Source organism: Nelumbo lutea, chromosome 2 (genome assembly GCF_056320005.1).
Source record: "Nelumbo lutea isolate HS-2025 chromosome 2, American lotus-T2T, whole genome shotgun sequence".
In the NCBI taxonomy this organism is placed as follows: Eukaryota; Viridiplantae; Streptophyta; class Magnoliopsida; order Proteales; family Nelumbonaceae; genus Nelumbo; species Nelumbo lutea.
This window is the reverse complement of record NC_142685.1, coordinates 100,991,328-101,018,365: the sequence shown is the minus strand read 5'-3', so window position 1 is coordinate 101,018,365 and position 27,038 is coordinate 100,991,328. Positions and strand designations below refer to the sequence as shown.

General features: G+C 39.6%; 1 protein-coding gene across 3 annotated transcripts in view; it reads right to left on the bottom strand.

Annotated features, from left to right (window-relative positions):
- The window catches only part of LOC148872338 (uncharacterized), a 37,690-nt gene extending 12,279 nt beyond the window's left edge, over positions 1-25,411 (bottom strand). For all 3 annotated transcript variants that reach the window (XR_016107165.1, XM_088969486.1, XM_088969487.1), the window contains exon 1: positions 24,576-25,411. Coding sequence is in view for 2 of the 3 variants with exons in the window: in XM_088969486.1 (XP_088825612.1) it covers positions 24,576-24,759 (184 nt within the window). In the remaining variant the exon portion in view is untranslated. The remainder of the gene's footprint in view (positions 1-24,575) is intronic.
- Positions 25,412-27,038: the final 1,627 nt, after the last annotated feature.

Here is a 27,038-nt window from a genome sequence, read left to right as displayed (position 1 = left end):
TTCTTTGAAAAAGCAAAAATAAAGAGTACTAATCTATGTTACCCATATTTTTTCATAATAAAAAAATTATTAAAATGAAAAAAAAGAAGGATACAATTTGTGTTGATGAGTCATCACCAACAAATCCAAGAGTGAATAGAATAGCACACCACCTTCTTTATAATGTAAACTCAACCCACCATGCCCAAATACCAAGAAAAAAGAAATAAATAAATAAATAAAGTATCAGATATAGCATCCTACTCCTACCATTTGATAGACCCCTAGCCAGTACTGTGGTTTAAACCCCCCCTCCCTTGAGAAAAAGCAAATTATATTGTATTAATAAACAAAAATGCTAACACCCATGTACAACAAGAGACTGTACATTGGGGAAGATACAAACAGAATTAGTAGACTGTGATTAATTACAAAATAGAAACCTCTTAGGAAGAAAGGAATCAAAAAAGCTCCCCCAAAAATAAGAACTAGAGGCCAGCCAAGATAGCAGCATTCTTTTTACTTGCCCAGCCACCACAATTTCCTTACTTGCATTGTTATCAAATATTCAACTATTCCCCTCACCTTAAATTGTCAAAAAGAACAGTAGTAGGAAACAAAGTCCATATCACTTTTCCGGCTCTACTAAATCCATTAATTGTTTTTATCATTTTTCATCAATGGTTTGTCATCATTAAAAAGGGGAAGATTATTAACCCTATGTATTTTGATGATAACAAACTCATTGAGAGTACTAATGGTGTGATTAAATATGCCGCTATCTTAAGAAAGATTCTCTGAGCCTCAATTGTATTAAAGCAAATTTGCTACCAAAGATGAAGTAGAAATCCTACTTGATCAACTGCATGAGCTTCATGTTCTTATCACCGTCACTAAATCACTCCACACGAGGATGCTCCAAGAAAATTCAAGAAGGCTACTACAAGAATTCAAAATATTTGGAGCTGCTCAAAGGGTTATCTACAACAACTCATTAAAGAGGATGACTACATCGAATTGTCTCCAAGGTGCCAGTCTTTTTGGATCTTGATGTAATCAGTTGCATAAGATGTATTTTCTATGATACTCAACAAGAATTAACTTGGTTTAGGCAACCTTAGAGACCAATGGCTAGAATAAGTTTGGTTCCTAAGCTTTCATGGACGTAGTAGAAAAGTTTGGACGACCTGTTTTGATATAAAACCTATAAAAGAAAGAAGAAATGAAAGAGAGAGAAAGGTTTTTTGCTTAGAATGAAAGAGAAGAGAGATAGAAGAGAATGGGAGAAGCCAAAATTGGGTCTAGCCACCCCTTTCATTAGATTATATACTCACAAATAAAAGAGAGTACAAAAACAAGAACACCCTTAGTAAGTTGGCTACTTGTAAGAATTGAATAAGCAATCTTAACTTAAAACATAAACTAATGGGCCACAGTCCCAATAACTCCCTAACTATGCTATGTAAATAAAAACAAGTAATATCAGCCCAAAACTCAGCACTCCCCTTCAAGTTGGGAATAAATGTCACACATTCCCAACTTGCATAGATCATGCTCCAACTTGTTTCTTGCAACACCCTTTTGTAAGAACATTAGCAAGCTGCAAGTCAGATGCAACATATGGTAAGCAAACTTCTCCGAATGTCACCCTTTCCCTTATAAAGTGTCTATTCACTTCTATATGCTTTGTTCTATCATGCTAAAATGGGTTGTGGACCATGTTAATTGCTGCTTGATTGTCACAACATAGCATCATAGGTTCTTCGGCCTCAACTCCTATCTCTCCTAACAAGGAACGGATCCAAAGGAGCTCTGAAACACCCTGTGCCATGGCTCTGTATTCAGCTTCTACACTTGACCTTGCCACAACTGTCTATTTCTTACTCTTCCATGAAACTAAATTACCTCCAACAAGAGTGCAAACACTTGATGTAGATCTCTTGTCATCTAGACACCCGACCCAATCAACATCTGTGTAAGCCTCTAACTTCAATTGTCCTTAGTTAGCAAACAATATGCCTCTACCTGGGTGTCCCTTCAAATAAGAAAGTATCCTATCAATAGCCTCTCAATGCTGAATACGTGGGGCATTCATGTATTGACTCACCACACTCACTACATAAGAGATGCCTAGTCATGCCATACATAAGTATAGCAACCACCCCACTAACCTCTAATACCTTCCAACGTCCTTCACTAGTTCACCTTCTAAAGCATTTATCATGTGGTTCTGATCAATAGGTGTATCAGCTACCCTTGCCCCAAGTTTTCCCGTCTCCTGTAGTAGATCTAGAACATAATTCCTTTGTGAAATGAAGATTCCATGCTTAGACCTTGCCACCTCAATGCCCAAAAAGTACTTCAGCTCCCCAAGATCCTTAACCTCAAACTCTTTACACAGATTCTTCTTCAAGGTATCAAACTCGCTTAGATCATTTCCTATGACTATAATGTCATCCACATACACTATCAAAACTAACACTAGTAACCCCCTCCTTTTCACAAAAAGAGTATGATTAGATTGAATTTGAGTATAGCCAAATACAGCCAATGCACTTCTAAACCTATCAAACCAAGCTCTGGGTGATTGTTTCAAACCATATAGAGACTTCTTTAACCTACATACCTTTCCTTTTTACACATCATTGTAGAAGCTAGCTGGAAGATCCATCCATAGACACCTCCTCTTGCAAGTCCCCATTGAGAAAAGCATTCTTCACATTAAGTTAAAAGAGTGGCCAAGAGTATGTATCTGCTAGTGATAGAAGAATCCGGATTGAGCTCATCTTTGCCACTGGTGCAAAAGTTTCCAAATAATCTATGTCATAATCTATGCTCACTTCCTTCCCCAAAACACTCCCCATGAGAAGAAACCCCCGAGAAAAAAAACTGTGGACTTAAAAAAGGTGACATCCATATCAAACTCTCGGAGACTGGATCATAACAATAATATCCCTTTTGATTTCCTACATACCCAAAGACACACTTCTTCACCTTAGGATCCAACTTAAAGTGGTGAGGACCAAGAACATGGACAAAGCATACTATAGAGAGGATGGGTCGAATGGCCCATAGGCTGTACTTATTTCTTTATGTTTCTATCTTTTTGTTAATGGGAATTTACTAATGGGCTCTTATGTTTCTTGTTTAATTAAGTTAATCGCCCAATTAAGGGCCTACTTGTAAATATAGAAAATTTGTAATTATTTTTTAAAGAAAATATTAGGGAAGGGAGAGATGTTAGAACAACTCTTCTCCTAAACCCTATTACAGCTGACTTCTTCTTCTCTCTTTACTACTGATAGATACCTCACTTCCACACTTTTTAAATCAGTCCTCTCATTCTTTTGGACTGTTTTTCTTCTTGCTTTTAGAGTGGGTCCCTTTCTTCTTCCTTTTTTTCCTTTTTTTCCCATACACAGTGTGTATGGTGGCATAGTATGAAAACGAAACACATTCAGAAAAGGTTCAAAGAAAAGAGCAAAATCGAACTACTAAGAAGAATTCTTCACTGAATAATTAAGAGAAAATTCAATATCAAAAATTGTCTTAGCCTTCCCCTAGCTACTCTTTATATAGGCATACACCCTTATGGATCCTATTCCTAATCTGAAAACACTTCACAATAGAATCATACTAAAAATCCTCAAAAAGAAAGTCTTAATTTTGCAATCCTAATCTAAGAAAACACTCTATAATAGAATCCTACTAAAACCCTTCAAAAGGAAAGTCCTAATTGAATATAAATTTGAAATCCCACTATAATGCTAACTTTTTAAAAACAAACTAAGATAGAAACTTTGTGATGGCACCAACTTGGTAAAAATGAACTAAGATAGAAATTCTGTGACGATGCTACATCAGTAAATATTTACTAAGTTGGGTTGGTGGTGTCATCTCTGCTTATGTATCTTGGAATAGTCCCGACTTGAATATAACTTATTAGCCTTCTCCTGTACTGCATCGTCCTCCCCGGGTTAGGGAGAATCTGTCCTCGAATTCAAATCATCATCTGACCAATCGCCAACATAAGGTACCAAGTGTTTGACATTGAAAACATCATGGGTACGTATATGTCTAGGTAGCTATAGTCTATAAGCATTTTCATTGATGACTTCGACTATCTCGCATGGTCCTACCTTCCTTGGCGTTTGCACTTTGAATATCATAAAGTTCATCTTACTACCTGCTTGCACTTCCTCTATGATACCAACAAAATAAGAGTCACTGAAAACATGGCTCTCCTTCGGCTAAGTGCATCCGCAACTTGATTGTGCACACCTGACTCGTGTTTCAACACAAACGAATATTTTTGGAGGTATGTTGCCCATTTAGCATGCTTCACATTCAACTTATATTGGCCCCCAATATGCTTATGTACCTCATGATCTGAATATAAAATGAACTCTTTATAGATGAGATAATGTCGCCAACACCGGAGCGCTTGTACTACAGCATAGAATTCTACATCATAAGTTGGGTAGTTGAGGGGTGATCCATTCAATTTCTCACTATAGTAGGCTATGGGCCGGCCACCTTGGCTGAGAGCAGCACCAATTCCAACCTTAGAGGCATTACAATCAACCTCAAAGGGTTGCTCGAAGTTGGGAAGGGTTAGCACGGGTGCAGCTGTCAACCATGCCTTCATTTCAATGAAGGCTCTTTCTGCTTCAATGGTGAACACAAAATTGGCTGTAGCCTTCATACAATTTGTGTAAAATGCCATAATAGTGCTGAAGTTGCTAATGAAACGTTAGTAAAATCTTGCAAGATCATGAAAACTTCATGCTCCAGTAATTGTTTCAGGGATGGGCCACTCAACAATGGCATGAACCTTATTTGGGTCTACAGAAACTCCACTTGAGATGGCATAACCCAAGGAATAAGACCCAATCTATCGCAATGATACACTTTAATGGTTGCATAAAGTTGCTCCCTGTGCAAAGTCATAAGTATATCTCGAAGATGCAACAAATGAGAGTTCATATCAGTGCTATATATGAGAATATCATCAAAGTATACCACAATACATTGACCAATAAAAGGCTTGAGAACCTGGTTCATGACCCTCATGAATGTGCTCGGTGCATTCGACAAACCGAATGGCATCACTAGCCAATCATACAAACTATCCCGCGTCTTGAACGTTGTCTTCCACTCATCACCGAGATGAATTCTAATTTGATGGTAGCCTGATCTCAAGTCCAACTTAGTGAACACCTTGGCCCCAAAACGCTCATCCAACATGTCATTCAAGCGTGGAACCAGCAATCGGTATTTGATGGTTATCTTATTAATTGCTCAACTATCAACGCACATTCTCCAAGTGCCATCCCTTTTAGGTACTAATAAGGCGGGAACTACGCATGCACTCATACTGTCTCATATAAACCCTTTAGCAATCAATTCATCTACTTGCTTTTGCAACTCCTCATGTTCAATGGGACTCATTCTATAATGGGCCTTGCTGGGGAGACTAGCACCCGGCATTAAATCTATGCAATGTTGGATATCCCTTAATGGTAGTAATCCTGCCAGTGAGTCCTTGGGAAACACATCACTAAATTCATCAAGCAAAGGCCTCACCTTCTCTAAAGCCTCCACACCTTTCTACTCAAGCCCCTTGTTAATTAAAGCAAATGCAACATCAATCTCTTTTAAGGAACTTGTGAATTCAGTCATGGAAAAAAGGCTAGAACCCTCCTTGGGTTTCGGTTTAGTCTCTTGTGATGGACATAAGGTCGGCATTTTCCCTTTAAACTCAAAAGAGTAGGTATTCTTTCATCCATCATGGACTACTTGGCGCTCATATTGCCACAGGCACCCAAGTAGAAAATGGCAAGCATCCATGCATACAACATCACACCACACATGATCACTATAATTGTTGCCAATAGAAAAGCTCACTAGACACTGTTGTGTGACTGAAACCACACTCTTACTTTTTAGCCATGCAAGCTTGTAGGGGTGAGGGTGTTGTTGAGTTTTTTAGGTTCTGCTTGTGGATGGTTACTTCTGCTATAACATTCTCACAACTCCCGTTATCAATTACAAGGCTTGCAACTTTCCCACCCATAGCACACGTGGTGTGAAAAATATTATTTCTTAGCCAATCCGATGATTCATCCCCAGGAGTTAGGAATGATCGCTGCATCACCAAGGCCTCTCCCATATCCCCATACACCATTTCTCCCTTAAAGGTTTCTTCATTATAAGAGTCAAACACAAGTAGGGCTAAGTAGTCAAATGCTTCTAATTGGATTTCTCTCATCTTCTACAAACATCGCCCCTTTTCTTTTATCACTCCTCACACATTCAACAGATTTATGGTCCGGTTCACCACACTTGAAACACTTCGATCCATGCCCTTGATTTTGGTTCAGCCCACAGGACTGTGGCTGATTTAGAAGCGGCTTAGGATTATCACATGGGGTGGTCTAGCCACATAGTTTGGGTCCAGCCTAATTGGTTAGGTCAGCTGCTTTGTTTTTCTATGGTTAGAGCATGTTGATGTGCCATAGAAACATCATAGCAGTCAAATAGGTCTAGTCTATCCCAAATATTTGGTCTTAGCTCACCTATATACCTAGCCACCAATTAGTCTTCGGTTTCAACTAACTCATTCCGGGCCACTATCAGATTAAACTTCTTTGTATATTCATCCATTGCATCAGTTCCTTGCTTTAGATTTTGCAATTCTTGATAAAGTAAATGAATATGACTATGGGGTATAAATTCTGACATCATCTTTGCCTTGAGTTTTTCCCATGTCTTAATCTTTTCATTGCCTCTTCTCTGTCATATAACCTTCAATTAATGCCACCATGTTGTTGCTCGTCCTCTAAACTGAGTTGTTATTAAGGATACGATCTTGTTTTTCGGAACTTCCTTGAATTCAAGGATTTCTTCTACCACGAAGAGTCAATCCATGAATTCTTCTGGAGTCATACCTCCTTAGTTCTTTGGTCACCACCCGCAACTACAACCAATCTGGTTGCTTGCCTTGATGATGAAAGGGAACATGTGGAGATACTTGCATTGGAGTCGTTGTCCCTTGTTTCCATATGGTAACACAACGATTTCACCTCCTCAGCAAGTGCCTTGACTTGTCTTCTCAACTCCGCTATCTCTCCTTTTGCTTTGTTATTAGGTTCCTACTCCACGATGTGAGCTACTTGTTTCTTCTTAGGAGTCACAATCTGAATAAGGATCAACTTGAGCTCTGATACCAACTATCACAGTACAAAAACAAAACACATCAAGAAAAGCTTCAAAGAAAAGAGCAAAAGTTGAACTACCAGGAAGAAGAATTCTTCACTAAATAATTAAGAGAAAATTCAATATCGAAAATTGTCTTAGCCTTCCCCTAGCTACTCTTTATATAGGCACCCTTATGGCTCCTATTCCTAATCTGAAAACACTTCATAATAGAATCCTACTAAAAATCCTCAAAAAGAAAGTCTTAATTGAGCAATCCTAATCTAAGAAAACACTCCATAATAGAATCCTACTAAAACCCTTCAAAAGGAAAGTCCTAATTGAATATAAATTCAAAATCTTGCTATAATGCTAACTTGGTAAAAACGAACTAAGAAACTTTGTAATGGTGCCAACTTGGTAAAAACAAACTAAGATAGAAATTCTGTGACGATGCTATATCAATAAATATTTACTAAGCTGGAATGGTGGCATCATCTCAACTTCTTATGTGTCTTGGAATGGTCCCAACTTGCATAGAACTTATTGGCCTTCTCTCGTACTGCATTATTTGGAGAGTTGAATCGAATAAGTGATTAAAGAAAGTATTCAACCCAGTTGGTAGTGGCCTTTTGGAGAAAAGGAAGCTGTCTTGTTCATTATTCTGATAGTCCTTGGAGTTTGTGCCCAAAACCCTAATCAACTGGAGATTTCTGATTGTGGACCCCACAGGGAACTTCACCTTGGCGCTCAGTAACTGAAGGGGTTCTCTTTCCTTATCTTGAAGACCGATCCAAGTCTTGTGTAGTTTTGTGAAGCCTACAAGGAGCGGCTGCAATTTTTATCATTTCTCCCGGATTTCAGGTGAGACACAACTGGCAGATAAGACTTCATAGAAGTTGGTACTTGGTGTCTGTTTTTCCTTGTCTTCCTTTTTTATCATTTGAAGTTGTTTGAAGCTCTTTTGGAGTTGTTTGAGGAAGATGGATGTCTCTAGAGTTGAAAATAAGTTTGCGCAAAGTCCGAAGAGGTTCTGAGAGCACCTATAGACTCTATTGGTTGTGACCACAATCAACAATCAATAAATAAATTTAAAATAAATTAACAAAATAGACAAAAAATTTAAAAAAAAAGTCTTAAAATTTTATTTTATATGAATTTTGATGTGCACAATTATTTATACATGCAATAATAAAACTAAACAGTATAATAAATTTGAAAATAAAATTATATATTAATATATTATATCTTATATTATTATATAATGTATATATTATATATATAAATATATATACATATGGATTGTGTTGGGCCGTGCCGCGTATTGGGTCATGTCAACATGCGGGCCATGTGTAGCACAGCATGCACAGTTGTTCCGTGCCAGCCCATGGACCTGAAACCCCAGAGCATGAATCGTGTTAGGCCATGCCAAACCGCAGGCAACACGGCCCAATTTACACCTCTACTCCAAAGGGGGTAGGGTTACCCATAGAACTGCCATTGAAGTTCAATTTTACCCTATGTTGTAAAGGAGACCAAATCTCTTGAATGGTAGGAGATGAGGAGGAACCCGTTGTTGCATTCCAACCTCTAAACAAGTCATCTACGGAAAAAGCCTTGAAGAGATCCAAAGTTTTCAACCAATGTATGGACTTAATGGTAATCCCTTTGACAAGTTCATCTTTTGATTTTTCATTTTCTTTTTTTTTGGATTGGAAACAGTAACTTCATTAAATAACTTTAAAATAACTTTCCAGATTTAAGTACAGTTGTCAACCCCTAAGTAGGTGTTGAGCCACAGTTATCTTTCTTACAAAACTGCCCAAAACATACTCTCCCTCACAGTCCCTTGTTTAGCCAACATGTCAGCTAAACCATTAGCTGATATCCTTGTCCATTTAAAGCACACACCAATCTCCCTTGTTGTATTGCAGATTTTCCTTATGGGTTGTCTATAAATCTAGGCTCCCAACTTACCAGATTGCAGCCACTCAATCAACAATTTAGAGTCTCCCTCAATCTCAATTTGGTGTAACCCCAACTGTTTTGCATATCTTACACCTTGAAGCAAGGCCATCACTTTCGCTCTCAATGAGCCCCCACTCCTATTGGTCCTGAAAATGTCACTACTTCCCAATTCCTGTAAATGTCTTCAGTTGAGAAGTCTAAACATATCCAAAGTTTTCAACCGATGAATAGTCATAATAATTATCCTTTCTACAATTGCCTCCTTGGACTTCTCTATGCCTTTAAAGATTCTATTATTCCTTTCTTCCCAAACTGACCATAAGATAGCTGCTCTTGTGGCTCTCCACATTAATCTTCCACGCCTCTTCTGTTGCCTGAAAAAACTTGGGTCAAAAAGGCTTGCCACATCTAGGGGAGATGTCCATGTACAACCAAAGATAGAAGAGAACAAAGTCCAAATAAAGCATACAAATGGACAAGAAATCAATATGTGCTGATCGTCTCACCAAATCCCAAACAGAAGCTACAAATAAGAGGTGATAGGCAAATATTTGGCCTTTTTCTTTGCAACAAATCTAGAGTATTGATTTTTTGGATAACCACCTCCTGACAAAAAGCCTAAACTTTTAGGGGTACAGGCTAACACCAAATCTCCTTTGAAGGAAAGCTCCTTACAGGGTTTGATGATTTACAAGGTTTGATGATTGAATGAGGATATCAAAAAAGGAAGAGCAAGTGAATACACCAGAAGGGGAAGGTTTCCAAATTCTACTATCCACACAAGATTGATCCAAGTAAGTTGACCCTAGAAGTTTAATTAATTCATCCACACAAGATTGTCCCTTAGGCCTCTCCTCAAACCCAAGTCCCAAGAGTTATCAATAAAGACCGAAGAGATCACTTTTCTTTTATTTTCAAAGAGTGAATAAATAAAAGGGAACCTTTCATTAAGGGGAGTGTCCCCAACGCAAGCATCTTCCCAAAACAAGACTTATTTCCTGCACAAGCATCAAATTTGACATAAGGAAGGAATGAAGGTAAAATACCATGAATAACTTTTTAGGGAGAGCACCGGGAATAGCTTTTAGGCAAAAGAAGACCTCATTCCTTGGAAGATCCTATTATTCTTCTCTTCCCAAATTCCCGAGATAATGGCTGCTCTCATAGCCCTCCACATTACCATTCCCCTCTTCTTTTATTGTCGAAAGAATCTAGACTCAAAAAGGTTCACCATGCTTGAGGGAGGAATCCATATGCAACCAAAGAAAGAGGAGAACCAATCCAAAATATTAGTAAAAGGATATGAGATTTACAAATGATTCATTGTCTTACCATGATTCAAGCAAAGTCTATAAAGGTGTGAGGATAGACACCAATTTGGTCTCTTTCTTTGAAGCACATCCAAAGTATTAATTTTGCCAACAAAAAGCCCTACCCTTTGGAGGTACAGGAGCACAACAAACTTCTTTAATAGGAAAAACGAAGCAAAGTTGGTAGATTGTAAAAGGGCACTAAAAAACGAGGAACAAAAAAAGCAACCTAAAGGGAATGCTATCCAAATTCTACAATCAAAACAAAATTAATCTAGAGACACTAAGTTTAGAAGAAAGCCTCTCTCTCTCTCTCTCTCTCTCTCTCTCTCTCTCTCTCTCTCTCTCTCTCTCTCTCTCTCTCTCTCTCCACACACACACACACACATATTCCAAGAGTCCCAAAAACACAAAAAGAAGAAATAACTTTAATTTGTTCAAAGAGAGATAATAGATGGTTAGAAATCTATCCTTAGGAGTGCCCCCAATCCATACATCCTCCCAAAAGAGAACTTTATTACACATGCAAGCATCATACCTGATAAAAGGACAAAAAGCACGTAGCACCCCTATAATGTCTTTCTAGGGAGAGGAGCAAGAAGTCCTAGGGTCAAGACTAGCATTCCATCCGTTAGCTACCCCATGAATACTTTCTACCACTTTATGCCAAAGACTTTTCCACTCTATGGGGAATCTCCACGACCACTTTTCTAGCAGCACTAAGCTTCTGAGTCTAATATTTCCAATGCCTGAACCCCCTTTATCTTTCTTCCTTGAAACCACTTTCAACTTCCCCAATAATTCGCAACCTTAACAAGTAATTTGAAGGTAGAAAGAAATACACCAACAAGTTTGCTAGTATAGACTTGATTAAAATGATTCTACCCCCTAGTGAAATGTAGTTTATCTTCCATCCTACTAGTCTCTTTATAAATCCTTCCAACATTGGAGACCCTCTCAAAAAGAATCACCAAAGATCTCAAATTTCCCTTTTCCTCTAGTTCTCCTTTACAAAAAAGAATTATATCATTTGCAAATTGTGAGTGACTACTACTTCTTCCCTCCCTAATCTTTTTCTTTTTTTTTTTTTTTGGAAAAAAGGTAACTTTAATCCAAGGGAAACGGCAAGATGTACAAGAGGTGTACAAAATAGGGCTTCCAAAGCAAACAACCAAAAATCCCCCCTTTACAAAATTGGAAAAGTATTTGCACTATACAACATATTCCTTCCCACCCCACTCAACTAAAGCATCAGCCAAAAAAATGAGACTCCTAGGAATACATCTAAAACAACAAAGAAAGGAATCTGAAAATGTCAAATATTTCATGCAAGAAATGAGCAATCCTCCAAGGTCCTGCACTTCTCTTGTTAGCCCAAAGAATAAATCTTGAACCTTAGCCTCAAATGCATCATTAGTCCAGATCAAACCACTAAACGCCCAAGCTATAGCACCATCTGAATTGTAAATGACTCCTATACCTACTGCCAAAGAGGAGTCAAAGGCTACCATCAAACATCAAAACGAAAGCAGTCTCAAGCCTTAGGCAAAAGGAGGGCTAAGACCCAATAGGAGGAGATTGGAGGATGTCTAAAACATTTCTATTTAAGTCCCAAAAATTAATCCTTGTGAAGACCTTGTTAGTCCTCATCCAAGAAATCAATTGAGTCAAGACTCTATTCTTTAAGCAGGCTACCAAGGAGGCTTTATTTTCGAAAGTTCTTTTGTTCCACTCTTTCCAAATGCACCACATTGTCACATGGATAGCAACATTCCAGAAAATCCAGCCCCTTTCACCTAAACTTAAATTTCCATTGCAGGGAAAAATCACAAATTGAATTAGGAGGGGCCCAAGAGAAGTTGCCTTATGAATCAAATCTAGCCAAAATTTTCAAAGGATATGGGCCACCTTACAATTGATCAAAAGATGGCCAATGGACTCCCCAGTCTCTAAGCACAAAATGCAAACACGGGGGAGAGGAGAATGAAGCAATGTCCTTGCCTCTACTTCTGCAAATTATCATAGGTGTTTAACCAGCCACAAACTGCTTCCCAAATAAAAGAGGAGATTCTTTGTGGGAACGTGGGAAGCCAAATCCAACTAGCCAGAAAAGAGGACAAAGAGGACCCAGAGACCAACTAAGAAAGAAGGATTTGATAGTAAAGGAACCTTTGGGGATAATGGACTAAACTAGCTTGTCAGGAAAAGGAGAATTAGATAACAGCACAAGGAAGACACCTCAGCCAACTCGGAGTCATTTAGACCTCTTCTGAAATTAAGGTTGAAGGAGAGACCATGTCTATCAAAGGAAATATAGTTGAAGAGACTAATACATGCTTATCATGCACCAAGTTAAACAAGTTAGGAAAGACTCGCTCAAAGGTAAAGAACCCCACCAAATATCAATCCAAATTTAATTAACTAACCATCCCCCAAACTGAGTCTTAAATTGAAAAGAGGGAAGGGACTGGATGATACCTTTCTAGGGACTGGTAGAGGAGGTCCTTTTGGCTCAAGGGCCCCTATCAGTTCTTGTCCTTTCATTATTACTGCAGATTATTGAGGCCCACAGGGATTGAGGTTCTTTCTTGTATCTACAAAGCCACTTGCCAAGAAAACTTGTATTCCTTTCTAAGATGCACCCTATACACAAATACCATCTTTCTTGCCTTACAGACCAAGTGCCACCTAACCAAATGATCTCTCTTATCACCTCCACCACCCCAAAGGAAATAGCTTTGAAGCTTTTCAAGTTGGTTTCTAACTCTTGCAAGCACTTTAAACACTGACAAAAAGAAGGTTGGTAAGTTAGATAGAGAGGCCTTGATTAGGGTGAGTCTACCTCCTTTGGATATATATTTTTTCTAACAAGTATCTAGTCTCTTCTCACATTTTTCTAATACGGGAGCACAGAAGTCTACCATCTTAGGATTACCTCCCAAAGGTACACTAAGGTATTTTATAGGCCAATTTTCCACTTTACAGCCCAAAGCATTGTTGTAATCCACAACCTCTGTTGGGGAACATTAATTCCTACAATACTACTCTTCCCTAAATTGGTTTCTAACCCTGTTAAAGCTTCAATACCCTCTTCAGGTTGAGGAGGAACTCCAATTTGTACTATTACTGTGTACTGAAGATGAGTAAGCTGAATCTTCTCCCTGACTACCACAAATCCTTTGACTAAACCCAAGCCAACCGCTTTCTGGATAAAGGCATCAAGAATGTCAACAACCAAAGAGAAGAGAAGCAAAGAGAAGGGACAGCCTTGACACAAACCCCTAGTTGCCTTAAAAAAACCTTGGGGAGAGCCATTAATGAGCACTAAGAACCAAGCCCCCTGAGCACAACCCTTCACCCAACTAATCCATTTCTCACTGAAACCTTTTAACTCCAAAATATTCCATAAACAATCCCCATCCACCCTGTCATAAGCTTTTTCAGGTTCAATTTTGCAGACTAGACCTAGCCAACCGCTTTCTGGATAAGACATCAAGAATGTCAACAACCAAAGAGAAGAAGCAAAGAGAGGGGACAGCCTTGACACAAACCCCTAGTTGCCTTAAAAAAAACCTTAGGGAGAGCCATTAATGAGCACTAAGAACCAAGCCCCCTGAACACAACCTTTCATCCAACTAATCCGTTTTTCACTAAAACCTTTTAGCTCCTGTAGAGAACACTGATGTGGGTCCCACAGCAGTGGTCCCCACTGTGTTCGTAGGACAGCATGTGTAGTTATTTGTTTCAGTTATAGTAGTGTCAGTTTGAGTCAGTTTGTTAATTCAGTTATTATTTATTTCAGTTTTTAATTACTTTATTTATCATGTAAGTACTAAAGGGCAGATCTGTCATTTCCTTCATGTACTGAACATAACCTATAAATACTAAGAGAGTGGCAGCGGCAGATGTGTTAGAATCTGTCCCTCCTTTCAACCCCTTGTGTTCTCCTGTTTCTCTTCTCTTCCTTCTCCTTTCTCTCACTTTTCTTCTGTTTTTGTAAACCTAAAATCTATTAGGATTCAAGACTGATTACAATCTTGATCTTCTACTTGGTATCAGAGCCTATCTAGGGCCTCTCATGTGTGTCTAGTCCAACCGACCACATGAGGACTAGCTAGGGCTGGAAGCTTATGAAGAAGTACTCGGCGGCTGATTCTTGGAGATTACCAGGAGAGGTTCGCAGCAGTTGAGGACTTGTCGTGGCTTGCAGAGAGTTGGTAATCAGGAAGAAGCAGCGAAGGTTAGGGTTCAGGTAACCCTGGAAGGCAGTAAACCGAAATCCATAAGTAAGTTTTTTATTTAGTTTCAGAGAATGCAATCAGTCGAGATAGGTTGGACCTATCTAGAAGGAGAGGCCGAACTGTTTTAAGTTTGTTTCTAGGGTTTGACTGTTGGGCCGAACCCCCCTTCTCTCAGAGGTGATCAGTTTTAGGGTTTCATATTAACCCTACGACAGGTCCCACTTGTACGGACTACTTGGAGAGTGCAACTGAGCACTTATTTCAGACCTACAGTTGAAACCCTAATTCTGCTCCCGCAGCAGCGGGTCCCACATCAGTGGTTTCAGAAAATAGCATCTCAGATTGCTCTTCTAGAGGATAAAACTTGACAGACTGCCTGGTACTGTGCTTGCCGATTGATTTCAGATCAGATTTGTGTTGGTTTCCTACGTATACTGTGATAGCCAATTGGTTTCAGATCAGACCTGCATTGATTTCACTCTATTTTCTGGTGTAGTGGCTCTAACAATTTGTAGCTACTGATTCTTGACCAAAGATGGAGTTTAAAGGTGAGGGAGAAAGTAGTTTTGGGAACAACAGTTATGGTAGTGTATCTGAAACCGGGTTTCAGATTACAACTGTGAGATTTGATGGGTCAAATTACTTGGAATGGGCTCAATCAGCCATGATGGCTATTGGAGGAAGGGGAAAACTAGGTTACTTCTTGGGAGATGTGAAAGAACCTTCCAAGGAGGACCCAACATACACCAAGTGGGTTCAAGAGAACTATTTGGTTATGGCATGGCTGTATAATTCAATGCAGCCACATATTAGCCGGTATTACTTGTGGGCAAAGACAGCCAAAGAGATATGGGATGTTGTGAAAGAAACCTATTCCCAACCCCTTAGTGTTGCCAGAGCCTATGAATTGAAGTGTGAGGTGAACAGCCTTAAACAATGAGAGAAGCCAGTTTCTGTCTACTTCTCTACCTTGAAATCCTTGTGGCATGAGATTGACCATCTAGAGACCCTTGAGTGGGAGAGTCCCAAAGATGCACAGACTCATAGAAAGCAAGTCGAGACAAATAGGGTGTTTGAGTTTCTGGCTAGTTTGAATTCAGAATATGACATTGTGCGACAACAGATATTGACAAGAGATAATGTGACCCTTTCTCAAGCATACTCCCTGGTGCATAGTGAAGAGACTAGGAGGAAAGTCATGATGCAGCCTCAGCCCCCTTTCCTAGCCCTGACAGCTATTATGACTTCTTGATGACTTTCCTCCTAGTCAGGGGGTGATCTAGAAAGGGACCGGAAGAAGGAAGATAAACGGGACCTGGTATGTGAACATTGCAAGAAACCCAAGCACACAAAAGATACCTGTTGGATGCTACATCCTCACTTGGTCCTAGGAAAACTAAGAAATAAGAAAGATAATGCTCATGTGGCCGTGAACACTGATTCAGCATCCTCATCAGGCACATCCCTAGAGACTTTAGCCACTGTTCGGGCTGCCCTAGTACAGTTGGAAAAGGAAGTTGGGAGTTCAACTCAGCCATCTCAGTCACCATCAACTCCTGCCACATCTGCATTTGCACATTCAGGTACTCGAGCCTCAGCTTACCATGCTTCATCTCCAGGTAATATTGACCACTACTGGGTAATAGATTCAGGTGCATCCAACCATATGACTAGCTTGCCATCATTATTCACTTCTTATCACTTGTCCTCTGGCCGAGATAGAGTATCCATTGTTGATGGCTCTCTTGCTCCCATTTCAGGCAAGGGTGACATCAAGCTATCGGATACTATCTCTTTATCTTCTGTCTTTAATGTCCCTAAGCTTGATACTAACCTGCTTTCAATCAGTAGTATTACCAAACACATGAACTATTCAATAACCTTTTTTCCTTGACCGATGTGTTTTCAGGACTTGGAGACGATGAAGGTGATTGGGACTGGCCGTGAGACGAACGGGATCTATTTGCTTGGAGAGAGTTCTCGTCGGGAGGAGTCAGTGGATAAGAAGTCTTTTGTTTCTCAGTCTGAGTCCGGTTATGCTTTGGCATAATCGATTAGGTCATTTGTCTTTCAGGTCTTTGAAGAGTTTGTTTCTTGCTTTATTTAAGTCTGTTGAGTTATCAAAGTTGAGGTGTGAGAGTTGTGAGTTTGCCAAACATTGTAGAACCACTTATTCTTTGAGTAATAAAAAGAGTAATTCCTCTTTTGATATTGTGCATACTGATGTTTGGGGCCCATATCATATCTCTTCTATGGGTGGGTACAGATATTTTTTACTGTTTGTTGATGACCATACCCGCTTTTCTTGGGTCTATCTTATGCGTTCTCGAGATGAGGTTCCTGCTCTGACCCAAAACTTCCATCAGATGATTCTCACTCAGTTTGGAGCCAAAATCAAAGTCCTTAGATCTGATAATGCAAAGGAATACTTTGCTAAGCCATTGACCTCCTACCTTCTTAGCCATGGAGTTATTCACTAAAGCACTTGCCCTTATACACCACAGCAGAACGGCGTTGCCGAAAGGAAGAATAGGCATGTCTTGGAGGTGGCTAGAAGCATTATGTTTACCTCCAATGTACCTATTCGCTTCTGGGGTGATGCTATCCTCACGGCAGTACATCTCATTAATCGGGTTCCTTCCCGGGTTCTTGATATGAAAACCCCTTTTTCCCTTCTATACCCAGACGAGGAGTTGTTCATTGTTCCCCTTAAAACCTTTGGTTGTACCTGGTTCGTTCAGCTTATCGGGCCTCATCATTCCAAGGGCCTCCAAATGCATTTTCCTCGGTTATGCACAAACTCAAAAGGGTTATTGCTGCTATGATCCGATTTCAGGGAAAAGGTTTGTCTCCATGGATGTCACCTTCTTTGAGGAGACACCCTATTATCCTAAGGTTTCTCCTTAGGGGGAGAGCAGTGAGAGTGGGGTTGTTTTGAGTCTCTTTCCTCAGGGAGAGCGCAGTGGGAGTGGGGCCGTTCCTTTACATATTCCACTGGGTGATGAAGGTTGTAGTGGTGAGGGTGGTCAGAGGGATTAGGAGTTGAGAGTCTATCACAGGCGATGCAGGCAGGTTGATCCTAGTCATCGGAAGTCCCGGCCAGCTCCAGTTCCTTCTGCGGCTCCAGATCCAGAGCCTACTGAGACACCTTCCACTGTTGCCACTTCCCCTCCTGTGGATGACCTTGATCTCCCTATTGCCATCCGCAAAGGGAAACGACATTGCACCACATCTGCAGCTCACTGCATTTCCCAGTTTCTATCCTATGATCGCCTATCTCCCTCTTACCGGTCCTATTTCACTTCCATTGCCAATATCCCTATTCCAAGAACAGTGCAAGAAGTCTTATCAGTTCCAGAATCGAAAGATGCAATGCAAGTCAAAATGGATGCCCTGTTGAAGAATAATACTTAGGCACTAGTTGACCCACCAAAAGGAAAGAAACCGGTGGGATGTAGATGGGTGTTCACTGTGAAGCATAATGTTGATGGCTCTATTGAAAGGTACAAAGCCCAGCTGATCACAAAGGGGTTCACCCAGACTTATGGTATAGACTACTTGGAGACCTTTGCCCTAGTAGCCAGAATGACCACTATCCGAGTTCTGTTATCCCTTGCAGCAAATCATTCTTGGCCCTTGTTCCAGATGGATGTTAAAAATGCCTTTCTGAATGGAGACTTACAGGAAGAGGTCTACATGCAGTTGCCTCCTGGATTCTATGATACAGAAACAGGTAAGAAGGTTTGCCGACTGAACAAGGCATTGTATGGTTTGAAGCAGTCACCTAGAGTCTGGTTTGATAGGTTCAAATTAGCCCTTGGAAAGTTCGGTTGTGTACAGGCCCAGTCAGATCATACACTATTCATCAAGAGGGTGAAGTCCTCTCTGACACTACTTGCAGTATATGTTGATGATATTGTGGTGACAAGAAATGATAGCCATGAGATTGAGTCCCTCAAACAGCTCCTTCATTAAGAGTTTGAGGTGAAAGATCTTGGTGCACTACGGTACTTTTTGGGTATTGAGGTTGCCAGATCCAAGCAGGGGATTTTTATCTCTCAAAGAAAATATGTTCTAGATCTGTTGGAAGAAACTGGAAAATTGGGTGTTAAGCTTGTTGATACACCCATTTGACAAAATCACAAGATTAGTGCAGAGGGCGGGGAGCCTCTTGAAGACAAAGTTATGTTCCAACGGTTGGTTGGAAAACTCCTATATCTCTGCCTCACTCGGCCGGATATCAATTATGCAGTTAGTGTTGTTAGCCAGTACATGCATTCCCCTAGAACTTCTCATCTTCTTGCGGCAAAGAGAATATTAGCATACTTGAAGAGATGCCCAAGTAGAGGTATACTGCTCAAGAACAATAATCACATGAGGGTGGAGGTCTATACAGATGCCGATTGGGCTGGGAGTGTTGATGACAGAAGGTCTACCTCTGGATATTGTGCCCTTGTGGGAGGTAACCTTGTCTCTTGGAGGAGTAAGAAGCAGAGTGTTGTTTCCCGCTCTAGTGCTAAAGCGGAATATAGGTCAATGGCCAACGGAGTGGCTGAAATCTTATGGCTGAGATCACTACTTGAAGAGTTGGGTATTGACTGTGAAAGGCCCTTAATGTTGTATTGTGATAATCAGACAGCTATTAATATAGCTCACAACCCAGTGCAGCATGACAGAACTAAACATATCAAAGTTGATCGACATTTTGTGCGAGAGAGGGTCACATCACAAGAAATGTGTCTCCCATATATCACATCTAATATGCAGCTCACGGATATCCTCACCAAGGTTGTACCAAGGAAGAACTTAGAGATAGACCTATTCAAGTTGGGAATGATAAATATCTATTCCCAACTTGAGGGGGAGTGTAGAGAACACTGATGTGGGCCCCACAGCAATGGTCCCCACTGTATCCGTAGGACAGCATGTGTAGTTATTTGTTTCAATTATAGTAGTGTCAGTTTGGGTCAGTTTGTTAATTCAGTTGTTATTTATTTCAGTTTTTATTTACTTTATTTATCATGTAAGTACTGAACATAACCTATAAATACTAAGAGAGTGGTGGCGGCAGATGTGTCCCTCCTTTCAACCCCTTGTGTTCTCCTGTTTCTCTTCTCTTCCTTCTCCTTTCTCTCACTTTTCTTCTGCTTTTGTAAACCTAAAATCTATTAGGATTGAAGACTGATTACAGTCTTGATCTTCTACTTCTCCAAAATATTCCATAAACAACCCCAATCCACCCTGTCATAAGCTTTTTCAAGATCAATTTTGAAGACTAGACCTCCAAGATTGCTTTTCTTCCATTCCTCAACCCATTCATTTGCAATTAGAATGCTATCCACTATTTATCTTCCTTGAATAAAGGCACTTCGCACAGGAGCCACAACTTCTCTAATCTATTGGCTAAAAGTTTTGCTACAATTTTATAGAAGCTTCCCGTAAAACTGATATGCTGAAAATCTCACCCCTAACACACCTTTGTTTTTTGGAATCTAACAAAGTTTGATCTGTTGCCCTTATTTAACTTAATCTAATAAAGTTTGACTTATTGCCCTTATTTTACTTAGCTGATTTGAAAAAAAATCATCAAAGGCTTTAAGAAGATCAACATTGATATTATCCCAACACTCCTGATAGAAGGCCAAAGAGAACCCATCCAGGCCAAGGCCAGGGGCTTTATCCTCATCCAGAGAAAAAACAGCTGCTTTAATTTCATCCTCTCTAAAAAGGACTTTCCAACCAACTCCTACTCTTAGAAGGGAGGGTTGGGCCATCCCAAGTGACCACTAAAAGGACTTGCCTCCCTACTCCATCCTCTAATTAGATTTCCAGAGTCAGCCCTAGAGATTAGGACACTCAATACATCCACTACCAAAGTGAAAAGGAAGGGGGATAGTGGGTCTCCCTATCTGGGGCCTCTCTTAGCAAGGAAAAAATCCCTAGCTATGCCTTTTACTAGAATGGAGTGGTGACGGGTAGAAACACAACCCTTGGTCCATCTACACCATCTCTCTCCAAACCCTCGGTTTTTTAGAACTTCAAATAAGATATCCCAATCCACTAAATCATATACCTTTCCAGGTCAAGTTTACAAATCAAGCCTTTCTCTCCTTTCCTTTCTCTGTACAACCCACACACTCATTACTAAATAGGGTTTGATCAATGATTGTCTCCCAGACACAAAGGCGCCTTGGTTTGGAGAAATTACGGAGGGGAGTACTTTTTAAATTCTCACATCCAAAACCTTGGAGATGACCTTATACAAACTCTCAATTAAGCTTATGGGCCTAAAATCCTTAAGATGATTTGCATCCACCTTTTGGGAATCAAAGTTATCAAAGAAGCATTTGCACCCAAATTGATCTTGCCCCTCTCAAAGAACTCGGAAAACACCTTCGCCATATCCCAACAGTCTTGGCAAAAGGCCACCGTGAAACCATATGGGCCCAAGGTATTAGATCTTTCCATCAAAAACACAAAATCTTTCATCATGAGTTCTTTCTGACACATCCATCAACTCCCCACTCCTTGCTTTCCAATCAAAATCAAGAAGGTCCTCTCTCACCTACTTGGGCTATCGTAAATGGTTTTAAAATGCTCCACAAAAGTTTGCTATCTCTGCCTCCCTTGCAAGCAATTCTCCATTCCATTCCAATCTTTCCACAAAATTCTTCCTCTTTCTTCCATTTTCCAAAGTGGTAAGAATTACCAATCAAGCATAACTCTCTTCTTCTTTCTCCCCTTCTCTTGTTGTTTTCTGAGTTTTTCTTTCTTTTTCTAGGAAGGTCTTCTTGATGCAGATGATACTTTCTTTCTTTTTCTGAGGCAACCTTCTTAATGCAAATTGTACTTCTGTTCTTTTTTCCGGGACAATCTTCTTGATGCAGATTGTACTTCTCATGAGTATGCCGATTTTCTATGTTTTTCATTTGAAGTTTGTGCTTACTTGATGAAGATTATTGCTAATCGCTAGTAAAAAATGATTTCTTGTCACTGTGAAAATTAGGGAATTATCCTAGCCAAGTTGTAAAATAAAATACCTGGGTGGATGCCTAGGAGGCTAGGCACTCCCCCTATTGCCTAGCTTCATCTTGGCATATTGACAACTAAGCATATCACACATTGGAAATGGAAATATAAGGAAGTATTTATTACTTCTCTACATCTTGAGACATGTATATTCGCATGCCATTCAGAAGCAAACATAAGGAGCTAGACATGGAAAGCTGAGAACCTAAAAAATGAAGGCACAGTTAGTGAGAGGAGAGACAGAGATAATACATGTGTTTCGAGTTTTTTTTAAGAAACCAAATGCTAAAAGACAATAAGCATGGCCAGTTGCATAATAAAACTACACAAAAGATGTCTCCATGCACAATCTTAGAACAAAATAAAGATAGAGATTTAGAGACATTCATGTTTGAAGAACCTTGTGCTTGGAAATATGCCCAGGATAAGTGTCCCATTAATCACAAAAACAAGTGCAAATATGTGTCTCCATATGTACAACTCAGGATATAAGTGTAACTACTACCTCAAAACATATATCAAATAACCCAACTGGCGTGAACAGAAAAAATGAACAAATCGGTTACCACTTTCACATGAAAAGAAGAAACTAACAAAGAGGAGCAGTCCGAATTGTTATACCAACTACTTCCACTCATCTGCAACCATGTAAAGCCAACGCAACCAATTGAAAAGGGTGTCATTCAATAGAAACTCATCATCATCATCTAAGCCTTGTCCCAACTATATGGAATGGGCCACATGAATCCTGTTCACCATTTTGTTCAGCACCATGTTCATTGTTAAATTATGGGCCCTTAAATCATTTCTCACTACTTAAGCCCATGTCCCTTATGATCTAGCCCTAGCTCTGTTGCAGAAAAACTCAAGAACACAGATTCAAAATGGCACTCAAATGAAAATAAAACAGAGATAAAGAGAAAACAAGCACAGAGAACACAAAGATTTACGTGGTTCAGCTTATAGCCTACATCCACAGGCAAAGGAGGAACAGAAATCCATTATGAAGTAGGTAATGGAGAAGAAATACAGAGCACACTCACAGAAAACCCTAAGCCCCAAATACACCCAATGTCTCACTCGTCTCTCACAAGACTCAAACCTCTGTATACAAGAGAGAAAAACACCCAAAATACATGACTCTTAGTATTCGGTTCAGACAGCCCAAGCCCTACGCATCCACCAAAAACCACTATGAAAATTTACCTTCGGGTTTTCGTCAAATTAATTCGGAGCGGATTCATGAAGCAAATCGCCACAAAGAACTCAAGGCACAAACATAACAAGCTCTTATAGCCCCCTTCAACTTGTAACAGATCACTTCTTCTGACTTGTGCATAAGAGTTTGGCAACATTTTTAATGCCAACTGCCAGCCTAACACAATTCTCCTCCCTCTCAAGGCTTGGGACCAACAGTTTAAGGCAAACTCACAGTGGCAGAGTTTCATTCAGAACCCTTTTTTATAATTAGCATCAAATATTTCATTTAAGAAAACACCATGTTGCTAGGGACCTTACAGCATAATATGAAAGGATACAGCAATAATCACATAGCATCCATGTGCTCATTGTAGAATTAACAAATGAAGTCATGAATCCTGATGAGCTCCCTTCTGAATAATCTGACTGTTGAAACCAACCAGAACATTAGGGGTGGTCATGGTTCGGTTCAGTGGCCTTTTTTCCAAAAGGAACCAGTAGTACCGGTTTTTGGAAAACCAGTAAGTGAAACAGGACAGAAGCCGACCGGTTAACCACCAGTTTGGTTGGTCGGTTTTTTGGGTTTTTTTATTTTTATAATATAGATTCTAAATAAATATAAGTATAGAATAAAAAAATAGAAATACATATCAAATATTATGTTATAAATAATAAATGATATATTATATATTATAAATATATCATGCATATATTCATTTATAATATAGATAATATAAAACATATATAATATACATAAACATATAATATATGTATAAATATATGTAAACCGGCTGGTTCGGTTAACCGCCAGTTTTTAATATTGGTTAACCGAAACCTAACCGGCACTTTCAGTTTCTTGAAAATACCAAACTGATCGGTTCAGTTAACCAGAATTTTCGGCTAGGTCTCGTTGGTTCGGTTGGTTTTTCTGTTTTTCATGATCACCCCTACAAAAATTGAAATCCAAACTTTGAATATGATTCGTTATCAATGATTCATCAATCTCCTAAGCAAATAATATAAACCGGTGCCTCAAGCTAATTCAGGTTTCAGAATGGTTCCAGAATCCTAGTATATCATTGGACTAAACGATGCAAAATAGTGGAAATTAGTCAATGATATAGACCTCGTATTCTCCAAGTTCATAGAAAATCCAAAAATTTTCCATGCCTGGAAAACAAAAGAATTAAACAGATAGGGAATTCATGTGAATTAAATCAATATGTATCATGGCTGGAGCTATAAAACAACCTATGAATCATATTTCCCAACAGTGATTACTAGCTCAAAAAGACAACACCCATGTTTGAAATGTCTCTCTTCTAAGTTCTAAATGCAGAAGAACGAGCATCCCCCTCTGTTGGTACAGAGACAGTTCACAAAATTATTACAGACCTCAAGTTGTTCATCAATTCCAACAATTCCAACCTCAAATGGAGGTACCAATGTTTGAAAGCAGTTTTCCAAATGACAAACCACAAAAATCGACACTTCTGCTTTGGAGACGGGTAATAAGAAACTACAATTTCCCACTTTGAGTGTCTCTATTTTCACAGAAAACCCTAACTTGCTGGATTTTCAGTTAACAAACCAGAAAAGGAGAATCCTTTTCCTATCAAACTTTAATTGAGAGAAGGGATGACGAGAATACCAGCATTGCCGCATCCGACCATGAGAACGCGAGAAGACGTGGGGATATATTTCCGGACAAAGGGACGCAGAGCCGTGTAACGCTGGTACCAATCGAAGGATCCGGCCTCTTGCAGGTACCGGCTGTTCCAATACAAGGCGTCCCCATAGTTGTAAGTATTGCAAGCAGACACGTCCCTGTACATTCTGAATCTCTGCTGTCTGGCTTGCTCCCTTCTTTCTGCTTCAGTCTTCTTCCTTCTTCCCAGCTATTTATTATGTGGAGTGCATCAACGAACAAGCACCAACAAAACCGAGTTTCTGTCCCGTTCATTCTATTTTAAGGCAAGTGGACGAGTTGGGACTTCAATCCGGACCCGTACATACCAAAAGAGGAAACTGGGAATAGTGCTCAACTAACTCAACAATCCATCTAAAGCTTCCAAACATCCAAATTGATCTTCTGATCATTGATGAATGTACTACAATTATGGAACAATTCTATTTCTTTAGTCACAACTCACAACCCAGTACAGATCCGACTTGGTCCAGCAAATGGGTTCCAAAGTCCAAACTAGTCCATTTGGTATTATCATAGTTCAGGGTCACATCTGGCCTGATCGCTTGAAGGATTTATACACTTTACTGGTAGCCAGATTCAACTTGGGCTAACAAATCTGGATCCGTTTTGTTCTGGTATAGTTTCATTTAAATCATCCAAATTGGCTAGATGTAGATTGGCAACAGAAGAGTGGCGGTGCTATACTGTATCAGGACCCTACCCGTTCCCAGATTTCAGACACTGTACTGTATCAGGGATGAGTTTATCTGATCACTGAACTCAATTCAGCTTATCCCAAATTGTTGGTTCATCTAAATAATGCAAATTATAATTTTTTCCCCTACCAATTCACGAGGAAATCAAAATGGAAAGTTGGGCTTGACTCAGTCTGCCTACACTTGGCACAACCTTATAGGGTCAGTTTTCTTTCAGAGGCGAAGGCGTCAAGCTGTGATTTATGAGAAAACATCAATATGGGGACCCCATTGAAACAGTAGAAAGAGCAGTGATGCTAAGGGACCATTTGGTAACAGCTGAAGTGATTGAATTTAACGATTTATTGCTTTCTCTTATAGTGGATAAAATAGCTAGTCATACTGTCAAATAATAAAATGTTTTGGGCATATTGATTAGCCTAATTAATGGCTTGTTCACTAAAAGACAAAGCAATAAGATATTTAGCCATTATCAAATGGCCCAAAATTACTGGCACAACCGCACAAGAACTCTAGACAATTTCATCTTTTTAACAATGAGGCTTGGCCCTTGGTGTCAACTGTTAAGAGGACTCCACTGACGATATACAGAGGTGGGTTTGACGTAGGGGTGTCAATTGGACTGGATTTGGTCCAATCCGATCTAATCTAATGTGAATCTATTATAAATGGATCAGGTCTAATTCAATCCAATGAATGTTTTGGACTCATTTGGATCGGTTCAATTGAATGTTTGGAATATTCAATCCATTCAAATTCATTTTGATTTAGATTGGTTTCAATCCAATTCCAGTCCATTGATGCATACATTCTTATCATTATATATCAATGGACCAGATATTGGCTTAATCCAACCCAATCGAATATATATTTGTTAAGGACGGATCAGGTCTAATCCAATCTAATAAATATTTTGGATCGAATTGGTCCAATCTAATATTTTATTGGTCCATCCAATCCGTCCAAATTGATTTTGGACTGAACGGGTCCAATCCAAAACCGTTCCACTGACACCGTTAGGTTTGACTGTTAACTAGAGTTAGAAAATAATAGTGTTACTAGAGTTGATGTAGTTACACTATATCATTGCTTGTCTGGAATTTCCCTTTGCACCCATGATCCATTAACCACTTTACTGTGTAATTAACTTCATTGTACAACGGCATTTTGCAACAAAACTCTTGCAAATAAAAAAGGGTTCAAGCTAATGCAAGCAGATAAGAATCATTTATGCAATGGAAATTGATAGCTACATATATACCCACACTTGGACCTTATCAAATGTATCGCTTTCAGGTCTTTATCAGGTTTTGATGCACCAACTTGGATGAACCCAGGTGGAAAGATGATGAATGCACCAAGTAGAATCTACAATCAAAGTGGTCAAAGGTCCCAAGGAGAAGGTCTGTGGAGAAGGTACATCGACACTCAAATCAATAAGTTGTGGGTAAAGGTGAGTCGGGGCCAAGTTGTTAAGGGCAAGTTGGTCTAGACAGAGAGAAGAAGTAGGAGAACAAAAAGGTTGAAGAGCGGGAGATTCGAGATCTCATATGTTGAGGGGGAGATGCCTTTATATAACCATGTGTTAGGTCATTAGGCCCTCAAAATAGGCCAAGGTATAATATCCAATTCAAATCATGGTTTTTAAAACCGAACCAGTCAAAGGTCTGGTTACTAGTTCAAACGGTCCAACCGTTCGACCCGAATG